Source organism: Rhineura floridana, chromosome 22 (genome assembly GCF_030035675.1).
Source record: "Rhineura floridana isolate rRhiFlo1 chromosome 22, rRhiFlo1.hap2, whole genome shotgun sequence".
NCBI lineage: Eukaryota > Metazoa > Chordata > Lepidosauria > Squamata > Rhineuridae > Rhineura > Rhineura floridana.
The window spans coordinates 13,714,767-13,734,248 of record NC_084501.1 but is presented as its reverse complement, the minus strand read 5'-3'; the positions used below and the strand labels follow the sequence as shown (position 1 = coordinate 13,734,248).

The 19,482-nt window shown below is 48.1% G+C and overlaps 2 protein-coding genes across 5 annotated transcripts; one reads left to right on the top strand and one right to left on the bottom strand.

The window, feature by feature from the left end:
• Nucleotides 1–86: 86 nt before the first annotated feature.
• Nucleotides 87–6,044, bottom strand: OAZ3 (ornithine decarboxylase antizyme 3). Its single transcript, XM_061606728.1, is given in 7 exon segments — nt 87–292; nt 1,635–1,720; nt 2,958–3,133; nt 4,563–4,640; nt 4,642–4,702; nt 5,000–5,199; nt 6,018–6,044. Coding segments are annotated over 7 exon segments (834 nt in total).
• A 1,122-nt stretch (nt 6,045–7,166) lies between these two features.
• On the top strand, nt 7,167–17,860 carry MRPL9 (mitochondrial ribosomal protein L9). Of its 4 annotated transcripts, none has more exons than XM_061606450.1 (8): nt 7,167–7,735; nt 8,688–8,815; nt 9,203–9,362; nt 10,268–10,392; nt 11,196–11,246; nt 12,274–12,375; nt 14,039–14,122; nt 17,519–17,860. In XM_061606450.1, exons 1-8 carry the CDS (start codon nt 7,447–7,449, stop codon nt 17,594–17,596), a joined length of 1,017 nt encoding a protein of 338 aa, XP_061462434.1. In that variant the 5' UTR covers nt 7,167–7,446; the 3' UTR covers nt 17,597–17,860. The 4 variants fall into 4 exon arrangements, with proteins under 4 accessions (XP_061462434.1, XP_061462433.1, XP_061462435.1 ...); XM_061606449.1 differs by lacking the exon at nt 17,519–17,860 and adding an exon at nt 16,177–16,749 and having other exon boundaries at nt 7,172–7,735; XM_061606452.1 differs by lacking the exons at nt 8,688–8,815; nt 17,519–17,860 and adding an exon at nt 16,177–16,749 and having other exon boundaries at nt 7,531–7,735.
• Nucleotides 17,861–19,482: the final 1,622 nt, after the last annotated feature.

Sequence of the window (19,482 nt, the reverse complement as noted above, 5' to 3'; positions counted from 1 at the left end):
CCCCTACCCAATTCATCCACAGCACGCCTGCGCTTTCATGCCAGTTTAATGCCACCTAGTAGAGAGCAGGCGCCAGACTGGCCAGCTCATTCAAGGAGCCTGCCCGTAAGCACAGCCCCATGCGGTCTGTTTGGCGTGTCTGATTTCAGGGTCTGCTGCTGCCGCTCCTCTTAGCAGAGTTCTCGTTCCATGGGGTAGGCCATGAAAATGACATCCTCCCAGGGCGGGAGGTTGGGGTAGTCCGGCTGTACGAGTTCGAAACCCAAGAAGCCAAACGCTCGTAGCAGGTCGCCTTTGGGGGGAAGAGAACAGGGTTAGAGAACCAAAGGGCGAGAAGATACCTTTGCTTACCTAGCCCTGGTGCTGTTGCTCTGGTGTGACTCTTCCCTTCCGTCTTGCTCTTCCTGGACTTCACAACTATTACTAAAAGTTAATTCTGGAGTTGGTGTGTGTCTCCAGTAGGGATGGAAAGAAAGAACTTATCGTTTCGGTTCTGTTTCCCACTTTTCCCCCCCAGTCTTAAATTCAGATCTGCACCCTTCTATAGCAATTTGCAAATTTGTTTCTTAGTCCTTATGAAAATTCTGCATTTTTAGTGTTCGTTTCTCCTAATGAACACCTTTGTGTAGGCAGTTGTGACTAATGTACACATTTCCTAGCCGTTTCTAGTCATAATGCATTTTTGCATGTTATTTTCACTCGCAGATTCATTTTTATGGCTTTAACCCTAACATGCATTTTTGTAAACATTGGTTGGCAAACTGCATCGCAAAATTCAAACGAGTGTGCATTTTGAAGGATGGCTGTGTTTTGGTCCTCATATTTTGGAAAGTGCAAATTTGATAGGTTTGGCTTTAGGTGTGAATTGTAATTTCTTGCCCATCCCTTGTGTCCAGTCAGTTCTAGTTTTCACCGCATTTAGTGTGTTGCCTTGTCCTGAATCTCCCCACCATTCAGCTCCACTGGATGGCCCTGGTTTCTAGTACTATCGGAGGAGGACAAACCTCATTTTCTGTATGCAATGTGTAATTTCATAAACCTTGAACGTGTCCTCATTCATTTGCAGGTGCTGGTCTAGGTTTTTCTAACTTGTCAGTAAAAGCCAAACTGAGCCATGCTCTTCCCTTTAAAATAAAGTAAGCTCCCGGTCCTCATGGATCCGAATAGGGAACCTAAAAAGCGGCCTTATGCCAAGTCAGGCCACTGGTCCATCTAGCACAGGCCTGTCCACGCTGACTGATCATGGCTCCCCAAGGTTTCAAGCAGGGGACACTTTCAGCATGACCTGGAGATGCTAGGAGTTGAACCCTGGAGCTTTCTGCATGTCAGACAGATGCTCTACCACTGAGCTATGTTCCCTCAAGGCTCTTTGAGAGCTTGCACACTATTACGGCTAATAGAAAGTATTGCTGCTTATATAGCCTTGGATTTTTTTTGTATGGGGCAACATGGCTATGTTTATGCTTTGCTAATCTAAGCTGCCCTTTTCTGTTCCATCCCCTGTTTTATGGTATGTAGAATTCAATCCCGGGCCAAAAAGCCAGAGTCTTACTGCCGCCCTGGGCTCCTGCCAGGAGGAAGGGCGGGATATAAATCAAATACATACATAAATTCCCTGGGAAAGCGTTTCTCACCTCTGTCCCGCCGAGACTTGTGGAAGTTAACAAACACCTGGTCTGCTTCTGTCTTCTCCTCCACGTATTCCAGCGTTGCGAACAGGCTAGGAGCAGAAACAGCCACAGGGTCCAAATTAGGCCCCTGAGGATGCGGTTGTCTTCCAAGTGAGATTTCAAAGGGCCTAGTCACCGGTAAGATATTCTGCCTGTGTTGGGGCTATACTGCTTCAGATTGTGTGCGAGGTCTTTGCCTGAATGTTCCTCCACACACAGGATTCTCTGTACATAGAGAATGTACAGTTCTGGCTACACCAGAACTCTTCTCTCTCACATGCTAGATTTCTACATGCATGGAGTTTTGTTTTTGAATAGAGGTTCCTAGCCTGACCCCCTCAACTGTGAAACTAGCCCCACCATTATTTATGGAGCTAAAGTTGAGCCTCCAGTTTGCTAGCAGTTCAAATCAATGATTGGGGGGGGGGGACACTGTAAATGTACATTTTAACACAAACCTGTAACAAAATGTTACAGCACAGAGTTCAGGATACTCCATTCCCCCTCCTTCAGGCTCTTACATTATTTTTACTCCAACAATCAAGTTAGCACTCCACTGCCACTGACCATGCTCGGTACTTAACTAGGCTCTTTCTGGGGTCCCACACCCTTAGGAAAGAGAACTGTTTTTCTACTTGTGCAAATCTTGAGATTCCCCAAACCTGCTACTATCTCTCTCGGGTGGGTGCTGTCATTCTGACTACCAAATGCAAAGGCAATCTCTTCCAAACATGCGAAATGGAATGATTCCCCCCCCCCCGCATTCAAAGCCAGTTACCTGCGCTATCGTGGGAGTGAACACTACAACAGCCCTTTAAGGTACGAAAGTATTTTCTCTGTGTTGCAGAAGGGTGGGGTGTGGGGTGTGGGGTGCTGAGGCATCAGAAGTTTCCCTAAAAGCCTCAGAAGTAAATCTGGGGCAAGCTCTGAACAACAGCCTTCCACTCCCCCCTCCACAGTTCATACTCTTGACCACTATGCTTCAGCAAATACCTGTGATCATTAAGTGTCAGCCATATCTGGGAGCCCACCAGATGACCTTTTGGAGTTGAGACGTCTTCGGGTTTCATTGCTTTCCAAAGAAGTGCTGACCTCTTCCCCCTTGCTATGTTTCTGAGCTTTGCGTGAGAGCTAGAAACTTAACTTCCCATACCTAAAATGACCCCGAGATTCTAAAAACTTTTAGGATGCTGAAGAATACAGTCTCTGATCACCAGAGTCCAGCCTTGTCATAGCGCAAGGACACACAGGAGACTGACACAAAAGTCTTTGCTGCTATCCACTCACCTTTCACGGCTGTTGCGGTCCAGGGCGAGGTAAGGTGTGTCGAGGAAAAGTGTGTGTGCTTGGAGGAGGCCGTGCCAGTGGCTGACCCCCTGGCTGCCCCAGGTGAAATGGAAGTCCAATTGAATCGGGTGATCAGGGTGCTGACGATCGCCAGCGAATACGGTGAGATTCCCAGCCTGTTGTGGTAGTGGGTGAAATGTTTGGAAATGCTGATTATAAAAAGCATGAGCAAAATTCCCTCGCTTTCCAAGTCCAGACTCTGAGTGCCATTTGTTTGTGTACCCAAAACAGCATCACACACAAGAGAGAGGTACCTACAAGCACGGGAACTCCAAGGACTGCAGAAGAACAAGACTAAAAATTTTAAGGGAGGGAGAGTCCATTAAGATGGGATGGGAGGGTTCAAAAATGGCTCAGTGAGGACTGAGCTTGCTTTGTGGCAACGGGATGCTAACTGATTGTTACAGGAGGCGGATTGTAATGGTATACCTGGAAAAGGATATTGCTGGCTGGGACAGTGAAGAGGAGCACTCTGCGCTGCAACACTGTGTTGCAGGTCTCTCTTGTCAGATTCCCTGTGTGGGTTCTCTTTTTTTCATATATTTGTTTTTATGTTTAAGTTTTGTAAACCGCCCAGAGAGCTTCAGCTATGGGGGCGGTATACAAATGTAATACTGTAAATAAATAAATAAATGATACCATTTTCTTATGTAGGATGACCACTGGGTTAACGCTTAAGTCTGTCCCCTGCCCCTTGCGGACTCAATGTCTGGGATTAGACATAGGTTTTTCTCCCATCCCACTCCCAAAAAGCCTTTGAGCTTAATGCAATGACCTCATTGGGGCCCTCATATGATGGGAGGCAGGAGAACTCTCCCCATCCATAACACAATTTTGTATACCTTAATTGTGTCTTCTTGTGTGTATGTTATGTGCCTTCAAGTCGAATTATAGCAATCTCCAAGAGCATCTGTCATGAACCACCCTGTTCAGATCTTGTAAGTTCAGGTCTGTAGCTTCCTTTATGGGATCAATCCATCTCTTGTTTGGCCTTCCTCTTTTTCCACTCCCTTCCGTTTTTCCCAGCATTATTGTCTTTTCTAGTGAATCATGTCTTCTCATGATGTGTCCAAAGTATAAACTCAGGTTCATCATTTTAGCTTCTGGTCTTTTTTTTCTAAGCAAAAAGCCTCAAATGTAATAGCCTTTCCTCAAAAGGGTGTTGCTCTATCCCTTTGATCGTTTCCCTTTTTCTGAACCTTTTCCAGCTCTGCCTTTCCGTGCTCTGCCTTATCAAGCTGGTTGGTCATAGGGGCGTGTCCATTAGGGCGAATAGGGTGCTGCCCCATGAACCTCAGTCTGCCTTCAGCCAATCCCATCTGCCTCCTGACAACCAATCAGAAGATGACTCTGCCTGTGATTGGCTCTGGCTCCACTTAATGTGTCAGGTATAGCAGAAGGAAGGGCATTTTAGACTAAGCCCGTTGGGGCAGAGACCCGTCCGTGTGCACTTTGGAAAGCGTTGTGCGTGTAGATGGCCTTGTAGATAGAAAAATAATCATAACCAGATGCAAGGCCCAGAAGACTCGAGGCAGGACATCTTACCTTGTATACCTCTTTAAAGGTTGCGCTGCCCCCTTCTTCGGTGGTCTTTCTCCTGTCTGGGCAGCCGCCCTCGAACTCAGGAACACTGCCGACAGTAGCGGGGCCTGATACTCAAGCTCTCACGCTGGGTAAGGGTTGAGCTGTGCAGGAGAAGGGAACAGAGAGCAGGGTCAGCACTGTTAATCTCATCATTTTCTGTAGGGGAAAAAAGGTTTTGAAGTCCACAGGTGCTTAAATGGGACTACAAACTTGACACATCTGGCCTCGACACAGGTCAAGTTTGGATGTAGGTAAACTACCATTCCCATCAATCCCTGGTCATGGGCTAGGTCTCCTGAGAGCCCAACCGTCTCCTCGGGAGCAGGGAGTGCACACAGGCTCCTCACCTGTCCTGCGAGAGAGAGCGGCCCATGCCACCCTCAAGGCCCACGCCTTACCTCCTGCCACAGGGAGTCATTTTCCGCCGATACATAAGGCGGCACTTGTAGAAGTAGCAGAAATAGGGAACGGGGGATGACAGTGGGCGGAAGAGGTTCCGTATTGCCCCCCTCTTGGTCCAAAGGAGGGTCAGTGTGTTTGGGGATTCCCGGATGTGCAGCGTCTTGTTGGGCAGTGCCTCCCCCTGGGCAAAGTGAGCCTTGAGTGGCGAGGGCCCCAGCTTAAGTAGGCCAGGGCTGGCTATTGTGACACACCTGTGGCTCTCATCCACACACGTGGCCCGCGGCAACGGTGATGCACAAGCATCTTTGTGACGGGTCCCTCCACCTGGTGGCCCCAGCCAGGTGGTCCAACTAGCTCAGGATTGTCAACACTGACTGGCAGCAGAGATGCTGGGGGCTGAACCTGAGAGCCTCTGCACGCAAGGCAAATGCCCTGCCGCTGAGCTTAGTATCAAACTAAGGCCTATTCAGACGAGACCCACTGGAACGAGTGGGTCTAAATTAGTCATGTCCATTGATTTCAATAGGAGTGTGGTGTAATGGTTAAGGTGTCGGACTACAACCTGAGAGACCAGGGTTCGAATCCCCACACAGCCATTAAGCTGACTGGGTGACCTTGCGCCACTCACTGCCTCTCAGCCTCAGAGGAAGGCAATGGTAAACCATCTCTGAATACCATGAAAACCCTATTCGTAGGGTTGCCATAAGTCGGGATCGATTTGAAGGCAGTCCATGCATGCACTCTAGCATGGGATATAACCCTAGGGCATACATACCACACATTTAAAGCACATAGTTTCTCCCCCCCGCAAAGAATCCTAGGAACTATAGTTTAAGGGTGCTGGGAATGGTTGCTATGTGAGGGGGTAAACTATAGTTCCCAGGATCCTTTGGGAAAAAACAATGTATAGGGTGTACGCAGCGTGTAAGCCACTTTCAAATCTGTTGAAGATGAAGGCTCCCAACCAGGTGGGGATTCTTGGAGTCAGGTGGGTGTAAGCAAGAGTGGGGACACATTGCTCGACTCAACTTCCGTCACCATCTCTGACCATTGGCCATGCTGGTTGCTGGGAGTTCGAGTCCAGCAACACTGGGAGGGCCACTGGATTTTTAACACACATTTGTGTGTATTGTAGAGATGCAACAAATGTTTGCCGTTGTCTACAACCCGCTTGGCAAAGCTGCAGTAATGAAACCACGATCAAGCCAAGTAGAAATCTGATGTGTAGCATAATGAGATTTCTTCTTCATCGCCCTGTAGTTGCTGTACGAAAATCAAATCTGGCCGCAGTCCTATGCTTGCAGTTTAAAAAAGGATTGTTTTTCAAACTGCAATTTTGAACTGATTAATCACTATTAATTGCCTTGAGACTTATGTGAAATGCAATTAATAACATTATTTTTACTATTACTACTACTAACTGATTGATAGATAGTGCTTAATGAAAGTGAAAGCCAGCTAGAAGTTATGGTAGGCATACGCGCAAGAATTGGAGAGGGATAATTGTATTTGGAAGTGGAGGAACTTTCTGTGCACTCAATGGTACGCCTTTCACATTTAAAAAAGTGTTGCTTTCTGTCCTGTACACTCTGTACAAGCTCAGAGGAACTGTTTTAAACACTGGGACTTGGAGGAGTACTCTGTATGTGTGTGAAAGCACTTTGTCCTTAGGTCCTTTTCAAATAATCTTTTATTCCGTTTGTATGTTTCTGTGTAAACGATCAGAGACACCTTTGCCTTTTTATCCTTTAAAAAAGAAATCTAGTTCTCTTTGGGGGAGCACTCTGTGTACACTCGGAGGCACTGTTTATTTTATATCCTGCGTTTCCTCATGGAAGGAGCCCAGGCCAGCAGACAACAAATGATAAAGCAATTAATAACATCTTTAAAACAAAATATCTTAAAACAAACAAAATTATTTAGAAGCATCTTAACAATTTCAATATGTGTGCACACTTGATCCTTTTAAAAGAACCTTTGGGGGGGGTAAAAGAGAGAAAGACACGCTGTCTATGCTCAGAGACTTTTTCCTTTGGTCTTTTCCCCCCACTTTTTGTTGTTGTTGGGCTTGTGGGAAGAGGCATGCACTCTGCGCATGCTCTGTAGAGTCCTACTTCATGACTTTATTGGAGGCTGCAACCGCCTCCACCCACTTCCTGGGCCTTGCTTTTGAGTCAGCCACGGAGTGGTATCCAGTTGTTAGTCCTGCTTAGAGTAGACCCATTGAAATGAATGGACATGCCTAACTTAGGTCCATTGATTTCAGTGGGCGTACCCTCACTAAAATTTAGTTGGCCGCTTCTCCGTGTATACAGGGCTTGCCTGTCAAAGGAAACGTCACACTCTGTGTATGTTCAGAGGCACCCCGCCAGAATTTGGTTGGCGGTGGGTGCTGTTGTCTGGAGGAAACAAAAGCCATAAGGAGAAAAGGAACAGATAAACGATGCGACTGAAAACAGCAACAGTCCACGCTGCTTTTTGTGTGTGTCTGCCAACTCCACCCGGCTCCTCCCTCAATTGTTGCCCGCCACGCGGTCGACCCGCCAGGCGGGCGGAGCCAGGAAAAGCCGAGGCTTCGGCGGGGCCTCCGTCAGGCGCGTGCGTGAACGAGGGAGCGGAGGATGCTGGCGGCGGTGGCGCTTCTGAAGCGGGCCGCGCGGGTCGCCTTGGGGGCGGCGGCGGGGAAGGGCCCCCCACCTCAGCAGCGAGGTCTCCGCCTCTCGGCCCCACTGGTGAGGGGGGAAGAGGAGGCGCCCTGGGGAAGGCAAAATATATGCGCCGTAGAGGAATGTGTGTGGTGGCGGTAAAATATATGGGGAGGGGGTGCCTGGGCTTTGGGGTTGCTTTTGGGGGGCAGTTCAGAAAGACTGCGAGGGAGGGGGCATATCTAAGGGAGTGTGGATATATATATATGTACTTAAATATAATTATAGCAACTTTTAAGAGCAGACTCTAGTTGTGGAGGAAGTAGTTAAGACAAAATATATGGGGGGAGTGCAGATGGGGGCGATCTGGGGTTTTGCGTTTGTGTATATGCATGCATGCATGCATGCATATGCTGCCTTTAAGAGTGTTGTCTTTTCGGGGGTAGTTGAGAGAACATATATGGGAGGGAGTGTAGATTGGGGGGAGATGGTGCTGCTCTGGGGGAGGGGACTGGTTATGGGGAAGCTCGGCGAGGCTGCAGAAGAGGGAGGGAATCTCCAGGGGGGGGGGCGTTTTTATATGTATTTCAATCTGTGCATATGCTCCTTTTAAGAGTAGACTGTAGTGGGGGGGAGTGTTTTTAGTGCTTTCATTTGCCACCCTGGGCTCCCGCTGGGACAAAGGGCAGGATTAACATTAAAAAAGGTTTAGAAATATATTAAAAAGCAATTCCAGCACAGATGCAGACTGGGGTAAGATCTCTACTTAAAATGTAAAGTAGATGCTTTGCCGCTGAGATGCAGCCCTTCCCCAACAGGAAGCTGTCTTATACAGCTTCTTTCCTGCATTACGCAGGGGGTTGGACTTGATGGCCTTATAGGCCACTTCCAACTCTACTATTCTATGATTCTACCAAATCAGACCATTGGTCTGTCTAGCCCAGTATGATCTACACTGATTGGTGGTGGCTCTCTTCGGAACTGGCTGGCTGCTAGATCAGGCCAGTGGCCCATCTCATCTGGAATCCTGTTCCCACAGTGGCCAGCCAGCCGCCTCTTCGGGGAAGCCCGCAAGCAGGACCTGAGTGCCGCAACAACTCTCCCGCAACTGGTGTTATTCAGAAGCATCCTGCCTCCGACCGCAGAGGGAGAACATTAGCCACTGTGGCCAGTAGCCGTTGTATTTCCATGTATTTGCCTAAGCCTTTTTTGTCGCTGCTTTCTGTGGGAACGAATCCCACGCTTAGCTGCGCTGCATGAAGTCCTTCCTTTTCTCTGTCCTGAGTCTTCCAGTGTTCAGCTTCGTCGGAGGCCCATGAGTTCTAGTGTTGTGAGAGAGAGAGAGAAAAGCTTTTCTCTCCAGAGTTTCAAGCAGGGCGCATTCCCAGGCCTACCTGGAGATGCCGGGGTTTGAACCTGCAACCTGCTGCATGCAAAGCAGCCACTCTTCTCCCAAAGACAAGGGAAGGGGAAGGAGGCAGGCCAAGAGGGGTATGTAGAGACAGAGGTGAGGGGTGGGTACTTCCTCTGAAGTTCTCTGTCTCCGCTGCTCAGGAAACGTGCATTGTGGAGCGCTGGTGGAAGGTGCCCTTGAGCAAGGAAGGCCGCCAGCCTAGGGTGAAGCACCGCCGGTTCCGGGTCTTCTGTTTGGTGGAAGACACCAAGCACAGTCCAAAGAAACCGCTGGAACTCATCCTCACCCAGACTGTGGATGGTATGTTCCCCCACTGATTCCTGCATCTCGCAGCATTCCCCTCTAGCGCAAGCTCGTTTCTTGGAGACGCTTAATTCGGTTTAACGTACCCGGGTGTGCTTTTGCTCATGGTCCGTTCTTAGGGAGTTGGGAGTTCAAAGGCGGCTTGCGAGGTGCCGTCAGATGGGGATGCACCAGTTTGCCTGAACGTGTGAAGGTGTAGATGATTGGATAACTGGTTTGGGGGGCAGGGTTGGGAGTTAGGCCTCACAGACTATCTTCTTATGGGGGGGCATTAAACCTGTGCCCAGGTTGCACCATCAAACTATTTTTTATCCTCTTCCATAAAAACAGTACATTCTCTGCCCTTGGAAACTAGCTTCTCAAGGAGAAGACTAAGCTCTGTGGATTCCATGTCTGTGGATTCCATGCTTTCTTTAAAAAAAAAGTTGTATTGAACTGAGTCCTACTCAAGAGTAGACCCATCGAAATTAATTAGTGACCACTAATTTCAGTCGGTCTACTCTGAGCAGGACCAGCGTTGAATCCCACCCAATATGTTTAAAATTCAGCACCAAGAAGTTTTGTTATTTATGTTTAAACTTCCTGAACCACACCTTCATGTGCATGCGGATTTTAGGACGGTACTCTTAAAAAATTCCAAGTATCCATTTTTAGGGGGAGTTGTAGCCCCAAACCACTGCAGGGCAGCAGGTTGAGAAAGGTTGCAAGTGGCTAGAAATGTCTACACACACACACATACCTCTCTTTATTTTACTTTTTAAAATTAAGCTGGGATTTGCAAGATACTGAATTCTGTACTTTCATGGTTTCATGTTGTGCGCCCAGCCCTCGTTATGTTCGGCATGCTTGGGGGTTCCTGCCTTCTTTTGCAGATCAAAACATTCCACACTTCTTATTTGCAGATGTGGGAAGCCGTGGCGACATCGTCCTTGTGCACAGATCTTTCGGTCGTAACGAGCTCCTTTTCAAGAACAGAGCCGTTTACGCCTCACCCGAAAACAAGCAGATATTTGAGGAGGAAAACCAGGTGAGTATCATAAGAACATCAGGTGAGCCCGGCAGCCAGATCTGGCCAAAGGTCCCTCTTCCCCAGCGTCCTCTTCTCACAGTGGCTAAATGCCGCTAGGAACTTTGGGATATAGATCGACTGCCTCTGGATATGGAGGTTCCATAAGAACATCAGCAGAGCGCTGCAGCTGGCTCAGGCCAAAGGGGGCCACCTAGTCCAGCATCCCGTTTTCATAGTGGCCAGCCAGATGCCCTTTATGGGAATCCCACAAGTGGGACCAGAGCCCGACAGCAATTCTTCTCACTTGAGATTCCCAGCAGGTGGTATTCAGAGGCATCCTGCCTCTGACCGTGGAGGCAGAGCAATAGCCATTGTGGCTAGTAGCCGTTGATAGCCTTCTCGTCCTCTATGAGTGGTCTAATCCTCTTTTAAACCCATTCCAAGTTGGTGTCCGTCACTACATCTCGCAGGAGCAAATTCCATAGTTCAGTTACAAGCTGTGTGAACAAGTCCTTTGTCCGTCCTGCATCCCCTAAACATCCAACTTCGTCAGGCGGCCCCTGAGTTCTCATATTACGAGAGGGAGGAAAGCCGCGCTCTCTACTAAAATTATGCACAGCGCGGCGCCTGCACATATTAAAATTATGACAGCGCGGCTCTCCTCCCTCTACTTCCTTCGCGGTGCATAATTTTATGCGTTTCTGTCATGTACAGATGTGCAAATGGGCCATCTTGCGTTGCTGGTCTGAGCCTCGAGCAATATGGACGGGGTCCTGCTCTTTACTTCCTGTGACCCTGTCTTCCGTTTTTTTGCCCCCTAGTTACGCCGGGAAGGGAAACTGCCAAAACTCCAGACTCATACTGGCGAAAAGGTGAGCCAGTACAGATTTAGCGAGCAAGGAGGGGGCATGTGTGTGATGATGAAGATGGGAGTTGTAGTTCAGCAACACCTGGAGAGTCGCCGGTTCCCCATCACTGATCTACCAGCTTTGTTCAGGTTCCAGATCACTCTTGACAGGCTGGCCTCTTTGGTCTGAGTTCTTAGGAGAATGTTGCTGATGAAATATCGTCTGTGTTTGTGTAAGGCTAATGTGTTGTATTGCTGTCATCCTGTGAACTTCAATCTACCTACCTCTCCTCCCTGTCTGCCACTGGATCAGGACCCTCTGCAGTCCTTCAGAGCTCTGCATTCTGGTCCAAAGGACATGGTTAAAAGGGCAGTCTATTATTATTATTATTATTATTATTATTATTATTATTATTATTATGGACAGGTTAAAAGGGCAGTGTATGTATGTATTATTATATTATTTAATAAATAATAACAATAATAATTTGATTTATATACCACCCTTCCTCTTGAAGGAGCCTGAAACACATCAGTATTTTTTTTTTCAAGAAAGTGTTCTAAAAACAATTTGAAAACATTCTAGAAAACATTAAAAATGTTCTCTCAATCTCAGAGTTGCCAGGAACAGTGAATTTTCGGCCATCAAATGTCCGGGTAAACAGGGATGTTTTTAGATTCCTTCTGAAAGTCAATAATGAGGAGGAGAAGCGCACCTCACCAGGGAGGGAATTCCACAAATGGGGAAACCACCACTGAGAAGGCCGTGCCACAGGTCAGCACCTATCAGGCAGCCCCCGTTGGCAGTCCCCCCACCAAGAAGTCCTCGTCTACTGTTTGCAGGGTCCGAGATGGTTGATATTCTGGCAGGCTCTCTTTTGTGTACTTTTAACATTTCTCTTGGTTTATTTGGTAGGTTAGTTCAGGGTTGCTCTTTTTCCTCTCTTTTTTTTTCCAGCTTCAACGCAGGGTTAGGTAAGTGCAATTCTTTGGTGGGCTTGTTTTTTATACGGATTTCCATGGTGTGACTCCCTCTCCACCCCTTCTTTTAGACCGTCCGGTTTCTGCGAAAGTGTACCCTGGAAATCGGAGTGAATGACTGCGATGAGTGGCAGCTGACCGATGCGATCGTAGCCCGCCACTTCCTCCGAAACGTGAGTGCCGCCATTGTTAACAGTTGTGTTTCGTGCACATCAGCCATGATTGGGAGGGAATCGGGTGGCTTACCTGATGTATTTCCGGGCTGTGGCCCACGGATGGCTGGTCATTCCGGTGGTCCCGCGACATGCCCGCACCAAATATTCATATTGATTTTTAATTGTATATTTATTTGTTTCTTTTATTCCTTATATTGCATTGCATTACCGTTTGAATTCTATGGAATGCAGATTGTCACGCAGTAAAACGCAGCATAAGAAATGGAAGAAGCAATAGAAATACAATTAAATGCCATATAGTGTCTAGCACAACGCATCACAACAGCTATAACAGGCAGAAAAATCATTAAGTGGTCCACAAAGACCATCAGTAATATTCACGTGGTCCGTGGGGAAAAAGACTAGGGACTACTGACTTAGGTTACATCTTATATAGCAGCCTTCTCTGGCCTGGCATCCTCCAGACGCTTTGGACTACAACTCCCAGCAGCCCCAGCTACTGATACCCCATGCTGGCTGGGGTTGATGGGAGATGTGGTCCAAAAGAGTCTGTGCTGGCTGGGGCTGATGGGAGATGTGGTCCAAAAAGGGCCATGCTGCCGATCAGCTCTAATCTTAAGAAGGCCACTGTGGTGCCCCTGTAAATGTTGTACAGTAATTATGGTAAGTGTCAGTTTTGTAGGGTAATTGTGGTAAGTAGAGTGAGTGAGAGGGGAGAGTACACGGGTTAGAATGTTGAAGAATGCTGAGTTGTGATTGGCTGAGTGTCTGGGTGGTTGAAGGTATAAATGAGAGGCTGAGTTGGAGAGGGAGTTGGTTGTTGGTTCTGGGTTTTGGAGAGGTGGATTTGTGTTTAGGCGGGTAGTGAGGCAGGTTTTAGGACTAAGATATATAAAGAGGAAACTATTATATGCAACCACATACATGTTGACTGAACTTAAAGTAATCCTGTTTATTCTTTGTGTTAATAAATAAATAGTTTTGGTTTAACAACTTGCCTGGTCCTTGGTTGGGATATTACAGACCAGAAGGGTGGGCAGAGCAAACACCAAAACTGGGAACCCTATCAATGGTGGCATCGGTGAAAGGATAGTAGCAGGTATCCAAAGCAACCCAGGGCTGTAATCTTTAAAGGCAGAAAAATACAGGGTAGTTGTGGCCTGCAAGTGCACCCAGACACTACGTAGCAATCTGAGGAGGAGACGCACAGACTCAGGGCAGTATTGCATTACAGAGTGTGAGGTGGTGGCACCTAGTAGTGGGGTCATGAGAGACCTTTGCTGGGGCCAGTGTGAGAGATCCATTACAAGACTAAACCCAGAGTAGGGGTGTGACAGCCACACACACACACACACTGATCAGAAAGGAGACAGAAATGTAAGCTATGTGACAAGTTTTTGAAGTTGCCAAAAGCTAGGATGTGCGTGGGAGAGACCTAATTAAGGTGGGGGAGGGCGGACAGGCAGACACTGGATCTTAAGAGCATTTCAAAGGGTTCGTCTCTTCCTCACTTAGGATAAGCTTTCTGTATTGTGTATCCTTGGAGAAGGAAGAGGGAAGAGTGATTGTTTCTATAGGGGAAGCAGGTGTCTCAAACGCTGTGCCCCCTGCCCTGTTTGTAGTGGGTTGTCGTGATAACGCTGGGTCCTCTTCCTTCCAGCTCGGGGTCGTGGTGCCACCGCACACCTTAAAGCTGCCAGACGAGCCCATCACAGAATTGGGAGAATATTGGTGCGAAGTTACGGTAAGGCCACCTTCCAGCTTTACCACCTTGGGCCCGGAGAGCCTAACAGAGCCCTGGGCATTTTCCATTAGGGCATCTTTGGACTCGCATCAAGCCTGTCCCAGTAGATGGGGCAAATGGTGCCAGCAACACACATCCAGATTAATCGCAAAAGAGAGGGCTACCCAACGTGATTAGATAATGGAGCCTCTGTGTCCAGAGGCAGCCTACAGATGACAGGGGATGCCCGTGGGGGCAGCTTTCCAGTAGCAACTGTTAGAAACAGAAATGCTGAACTGGATGGGCCCTCAGTTTGATCCAGGGAATTTTCTTATTCTGTATGTAATATAGAAACTGATTTCTTATTCCTCTGTGTATATTGAGGAGCATCGTGCAAACAACAAACTGGTGTGATCGATGTAAGCTGATAAGTGACCTTAGTTTCCCCCTGCCACAATTTGTGTTTCCTCTAAAGTTTTTATTATTAATATTATGGTGTGTGGGTGTGTGCATAGACACAGTCATTCATGCACACATTGGCAGAGCGTCTACCCAGTAAGGTGTAGTACTTTAAGCTGGCTGTTGGTCGCCTCCCCTGTGCTCATTGTTGACCCGTTTGGTTCCGGCCCTGTTAATTGTGGTAAGTCTTACTCCTTTTCGTTTAGCGCAAAGAGTGTGTGGCTGCCGGCCACTCAAATAGGGCTAAGGCGCTGCTAAGGATCCATGCTGTAGTTACTGATTCACAGGGAAGTGTGCAGGGGAGAAGGTGCCCTATAAAAACATCTCACATTTTGTATTATTATTGTTAAATTTATTACTTGCCCATCAATAGTAGGTCCCAGGGCGTGTCACAACAATATAAAATACAATATTACAAACGGTTTAAAACAACTTACGTGCATGACTGGGGAGGTTCCTAAAAATATATCTGCCAGGCAATGAAGCTGAGGTTATCATACTTTGGACACGTAATGAGAAGACATGATTCACTAGAAAAGACAGTAATGCTGGGGGGAAAAGCAGGGAGTAGAAAAAGAGGAAGGCCAAACAAGAGATGGATTGATTCCATAAAGGAAGCCACAGCCCTGAACTTACCAGACCTGAACTTACAAGATCTGAACAGGGTTGTTTATAACAGATGCTGTTGGAGGTCGCTGATTCATAGGGTCGCCATAAGTCGAAATCGGCTTGAAGGCACATTACAACAACAAGGTGTAAGGGGAGGGTGAAGAGATGTGTATTCAGCATATAACGAAAGCTGTATAAGGAAGGTGCCAGGTGGAGAGGTGAAGGAATTGCACAATTTAGGAGCTGCCACAGAGAATGCCCTTTCCTGGGCTGCCACCCCCCCAAAAAAAACTTCTGGGGGTGGTGGAATGACTCCCTGATCTCAGCACCCGAGAGGGTCTGTAGGGGAGGAGATGTTAAACACTACAGTGATCACCTTGAATTGGACCCGGAAACAAACTGGCAACCAACGCAGCAGTTTTAGAACAGGTTATATGAATTCTAGGGGCAGGATAGAGAGACAAGCTCTGGTGCTGGAAGCTTTGAGCTTTTAATAAACTTCTTCCAGCACCAGAGCTTGCCTCTCTATCCTGCCCTTTGTTTGGTGCTGTTCCCTTTTGTTTCTGTTATATGAATTCTAAACAGAATCCAGTAATCTGCCTGCAGCATTTTGGACCAGTTGAAGTTTCTGAGTCACCTTCAAAGGCAGCCCCGCATAGAGCGCATTGCAGTAATCCAGCCTGGAAGTTACCAGAGCATGGAGTACCGTGGTGAAGTCATCTCTGCCCCAAAGGGGGCTGCAGCTTGCAAATTTATGTATTTATTATGTGTTTATTGCATTTGTATACCGCCCCATAGCCGAAGCTCTCTGGGCAGTTTACAACAATTTGCAAACCATCCGTTAGCTGAGAAAAGGCATTCCTAGTCTCAGCAGGGCTGTGCAAATGGCCTCCTTGCCATCTCTCTCCTACCCCCTTCCTCTTGCCACCACCATTGCCTTACCTGTAGGGAGCAGGTCTGCCGCCTGGGCTCCTGGCCCACCTCTGCCTTCCTTGTGCGTTTTGCAGGTGAACGGCCTTGACACCATCCGGGTCCCCATGTCAGTGGTACAGTTCTCGGAACCCAAGTCCGAAAGCTACAGGCTGTGGCTGGCCCAACCAGAGTCCGAAGATGCTCTGGAGCACTAACTCCAGGATGCCCTTGAAGTCCCCCGAGGAGGATTGGCGTGGGGTGGGGGAGAGCACTCGGCAAACAGGCCATAAAACCTAGACACCATCCAGCTGCCTTCTCCCCAGCTTTGCAAGTCTGGAGCCTGCTGGCGATGTCAAGTTTCGACAGGACCTGGGGGGCAAACTGGGCCTCTTGTGCCGGTATTTGGGGTAGGCGGTAGGAGTGGTCACCGAAACAATTGCTGTCTGGAACCCTAGAGAGACGCTGCCCTAGAGGGACACAGAATAAATAAATAAATAAATCTCGCATCCTAAACACAGAAGAAAATTTTCCCATCTCTACAACTTTCTCTTGAATAAGATGGCTACATCCAATACTGTTCCATGATGTTTAATTTTTTTGGTATCTGGCTCTGCTGGAGAGCAGCAGAACCTCGAATCTCACGAATAAAAATGTTCCAGTGTCAAAAACTCTTGTCCTGGTTGCAGTGAGTAGCCCAGCGAGGCCCCTTTTCTGTGGATGGGGATGGATGAGTGGGAGGAGGAGAAGGCACAGTTAAGCTACTCCTCGTATCTCTGCTCTTTACACAGGAAGGCAGATCTATATTGTAAGGTGCAGAAAGTGCTTTGCGGTGGTGATGGAGGCATCGGCATTGATTGATCAGCCCCGGCGCCTCGCTGTCACAGAGGAAGAGACAGAAGGGGCCAACCTTTTTGGACCAGAGAGCACATTTCAAATTTTGAGAGTGTGCTGGGGGCGCCAGTCACAAAATGGCTGCCTTGGGGGCGTGGCATAGCACGCAGTGGCTGCGAAGGGGTGTGTGGCATAACACCAAATTAGAGAGCAGTCATGGTGAAGCTTTCCCCATAATTGTATTTCTATACTAGAAAAGGATTGACCTGTTGAATTTCTGCCTGTCATGCAGCTGTTAAAGGCAAAAGAACTCTGTTTTTCTCCCAAGGCTGGCCCTAAACAAGGCTGGTTCTTTTCACAAAAGTTGCTTAGAAGGTTACCTGCACATTTTGCTCCATAACTCTCTTTCTAGGAGGGCTGGAGACTTTTTTTAAAAAAAATGAAAGCTCACGGTCTAGGCTACCTGCTGGCCACGCCACTGAAGGCCTTTACAGGCACCAGTTTGGTGACCCCTGCCCTAAGGGTTGCACATTTGCCATTGTCCAAGCCTTGCTCTTAGTTGTCTGTTGCCATTGGCTGAACGTGCCTCTATCCTGACTCCTCTAGAGTCAGTATAACCTCGGAAACGGGCGGGTGAAGCTGCTGTCCAAGAAGGGAAGGCTGGAAGAGGGAGTGGCCCAGTGAAACGAGAAGTTCAGGAGGACGACTTGCAAAGGAGGAAGGAAAACTAGAGAAAGGAAGACCTAGAGGAGAAGTGTCCGTGGTTAAGAGCCGGAGAGTGGAGGAAGGCTGATACTCGTTTGAAATCGCCAGCTGGTGTTTGGGCTGTAGGTCTTCAGCAAAATCACAACGTTTCTAAAGTGGTGCTTCTGCTTCTGCAAAGTGCTCAAAAGGCACCATGTTATCTTGTTAATCCTTACAACGCATTGCGCCATAATGTCCCAAGAAAGCTGTTTATTATTATTATTATTTTTAAAAAACAAACGTGCACGATTAGATCAGAAATCATTTGTGAAGATTGCAAAATCTGGTTTTCTCTGTGCCGGGTTTTGACTCTGTCCACACAGGGAGTGCCTAACAAAGGGGAAGAGCCCTCACTCAGCGATAGAGTATCTCCAAGTAGAGCTGGAAGATAAACCCTCATCTGAAACCCTGGAGAGCTGCTGCCAGTCAGTGTAGCTAATAGACCAATGGTCTGAGTCAGCAGAAGAGGCAGCTTCCTGCTGGGGAAGAGCCATAGTAGTGGTAGAGCTTTGCATGCAGAATATCCCAGGTTCTGTCATTGGCGGCTCCAGGTAGGGCTGGGAACAATTGCTGTCTGGAACCCTAGAGAGACGCTGCCCTAGAGGGACACAGAATAATGGGCTCAAGTTGCAGGAAGTCAGATTTCGGCTGAACGTCAGGAAAAACTTACTGTTAGAGCCATATGACAGTGGAACCAATGACCTAGAGAGGTGGTGGGCTCTCTCAACACGAGGCATTCAAGAGGCAGCTGGACAGACACCTGTTGGGGATGCTTTAAGATGGATTCCTGCATTGAGCAGGGGGTTGGACTGGATGGCCTTACAGGCCCCTTCCAACTCTACGATTCTATGATTGTATGTTCCTAAAAACAACCATGGGAAGGCCGCTGGCCAACATGCAGGGGCTCAGGAGGTGGGCCATTGAGCTCAACCCCAGCTGGTGCGTCGAACCACCTTTTTGAGAACAGCCCTCCCAGAAGGGCTCACAGCAGCCCTTTTCCACGGCGGCGGCTCCTGCACCAAAAGAGACCTCGCTATTGTAGCCGAGAAATGGGAAACATAAAGGAGACGGGCACAGATGGCTCTACGTCGGTGGGCACCTGAGGCTACAGCCTGTGGACTCTTGCCAGTGCAGGCCTGCCTTCTGATTTGGGTATATCTTTCCAAGCCATCAATTACATGGCATGCGCCTTCAGCATTAGCAATGCCGTCTTAAGCGTGCACCAGAATAATTCACCACTGGATGGTGTGAAGGATGATTAATATATTTTTAAAAATATTATCATCATCATCATACCTCTCTAGAGGGGGAAACGTGAGCTTTTATTTGCTTTAGGTTTGAAGCACTTGAGCAGCCTTCAAAAGAAAGTGTGGGCCCTCTAGCCCCCACAGAGACGATAATGGGAAAGCTTTTTTTTTTAGTTATTCCCCTCCTTTTAAAAGCAAAGTAGGAAAAGCTGCCAAAAGTATCATTAAGCCCCTACGTGACAAAAGCGGGGCGTGGGCCGGCAAAGGGGCGCTCTGCCGGAGGAGGAGGAGGAGGGCGGCATGAATATTCACGGGCGCGCCAGGCCCTTGCCGCAGAAGGCCCATCAGTTATGGCGAGACTGACATCCCGCCTCGTCAAGGTGACTCTTGAGATAATGTCAGAGGGAAGATCCTTGCCAGGCAGGGAGGGAGGACGCCTGGAAACGGGGCTGGTGGCTGAGGGAGAGGGTGGTGTAATGGCACACGCTGTAGAGGCAGACTTTTTTTTTTTTAACAGGGGACCTGTGCTGGGAAGTTGACCTAGCTGGAGACGCAAAAATCCAGGCGCCCGCTAGCATG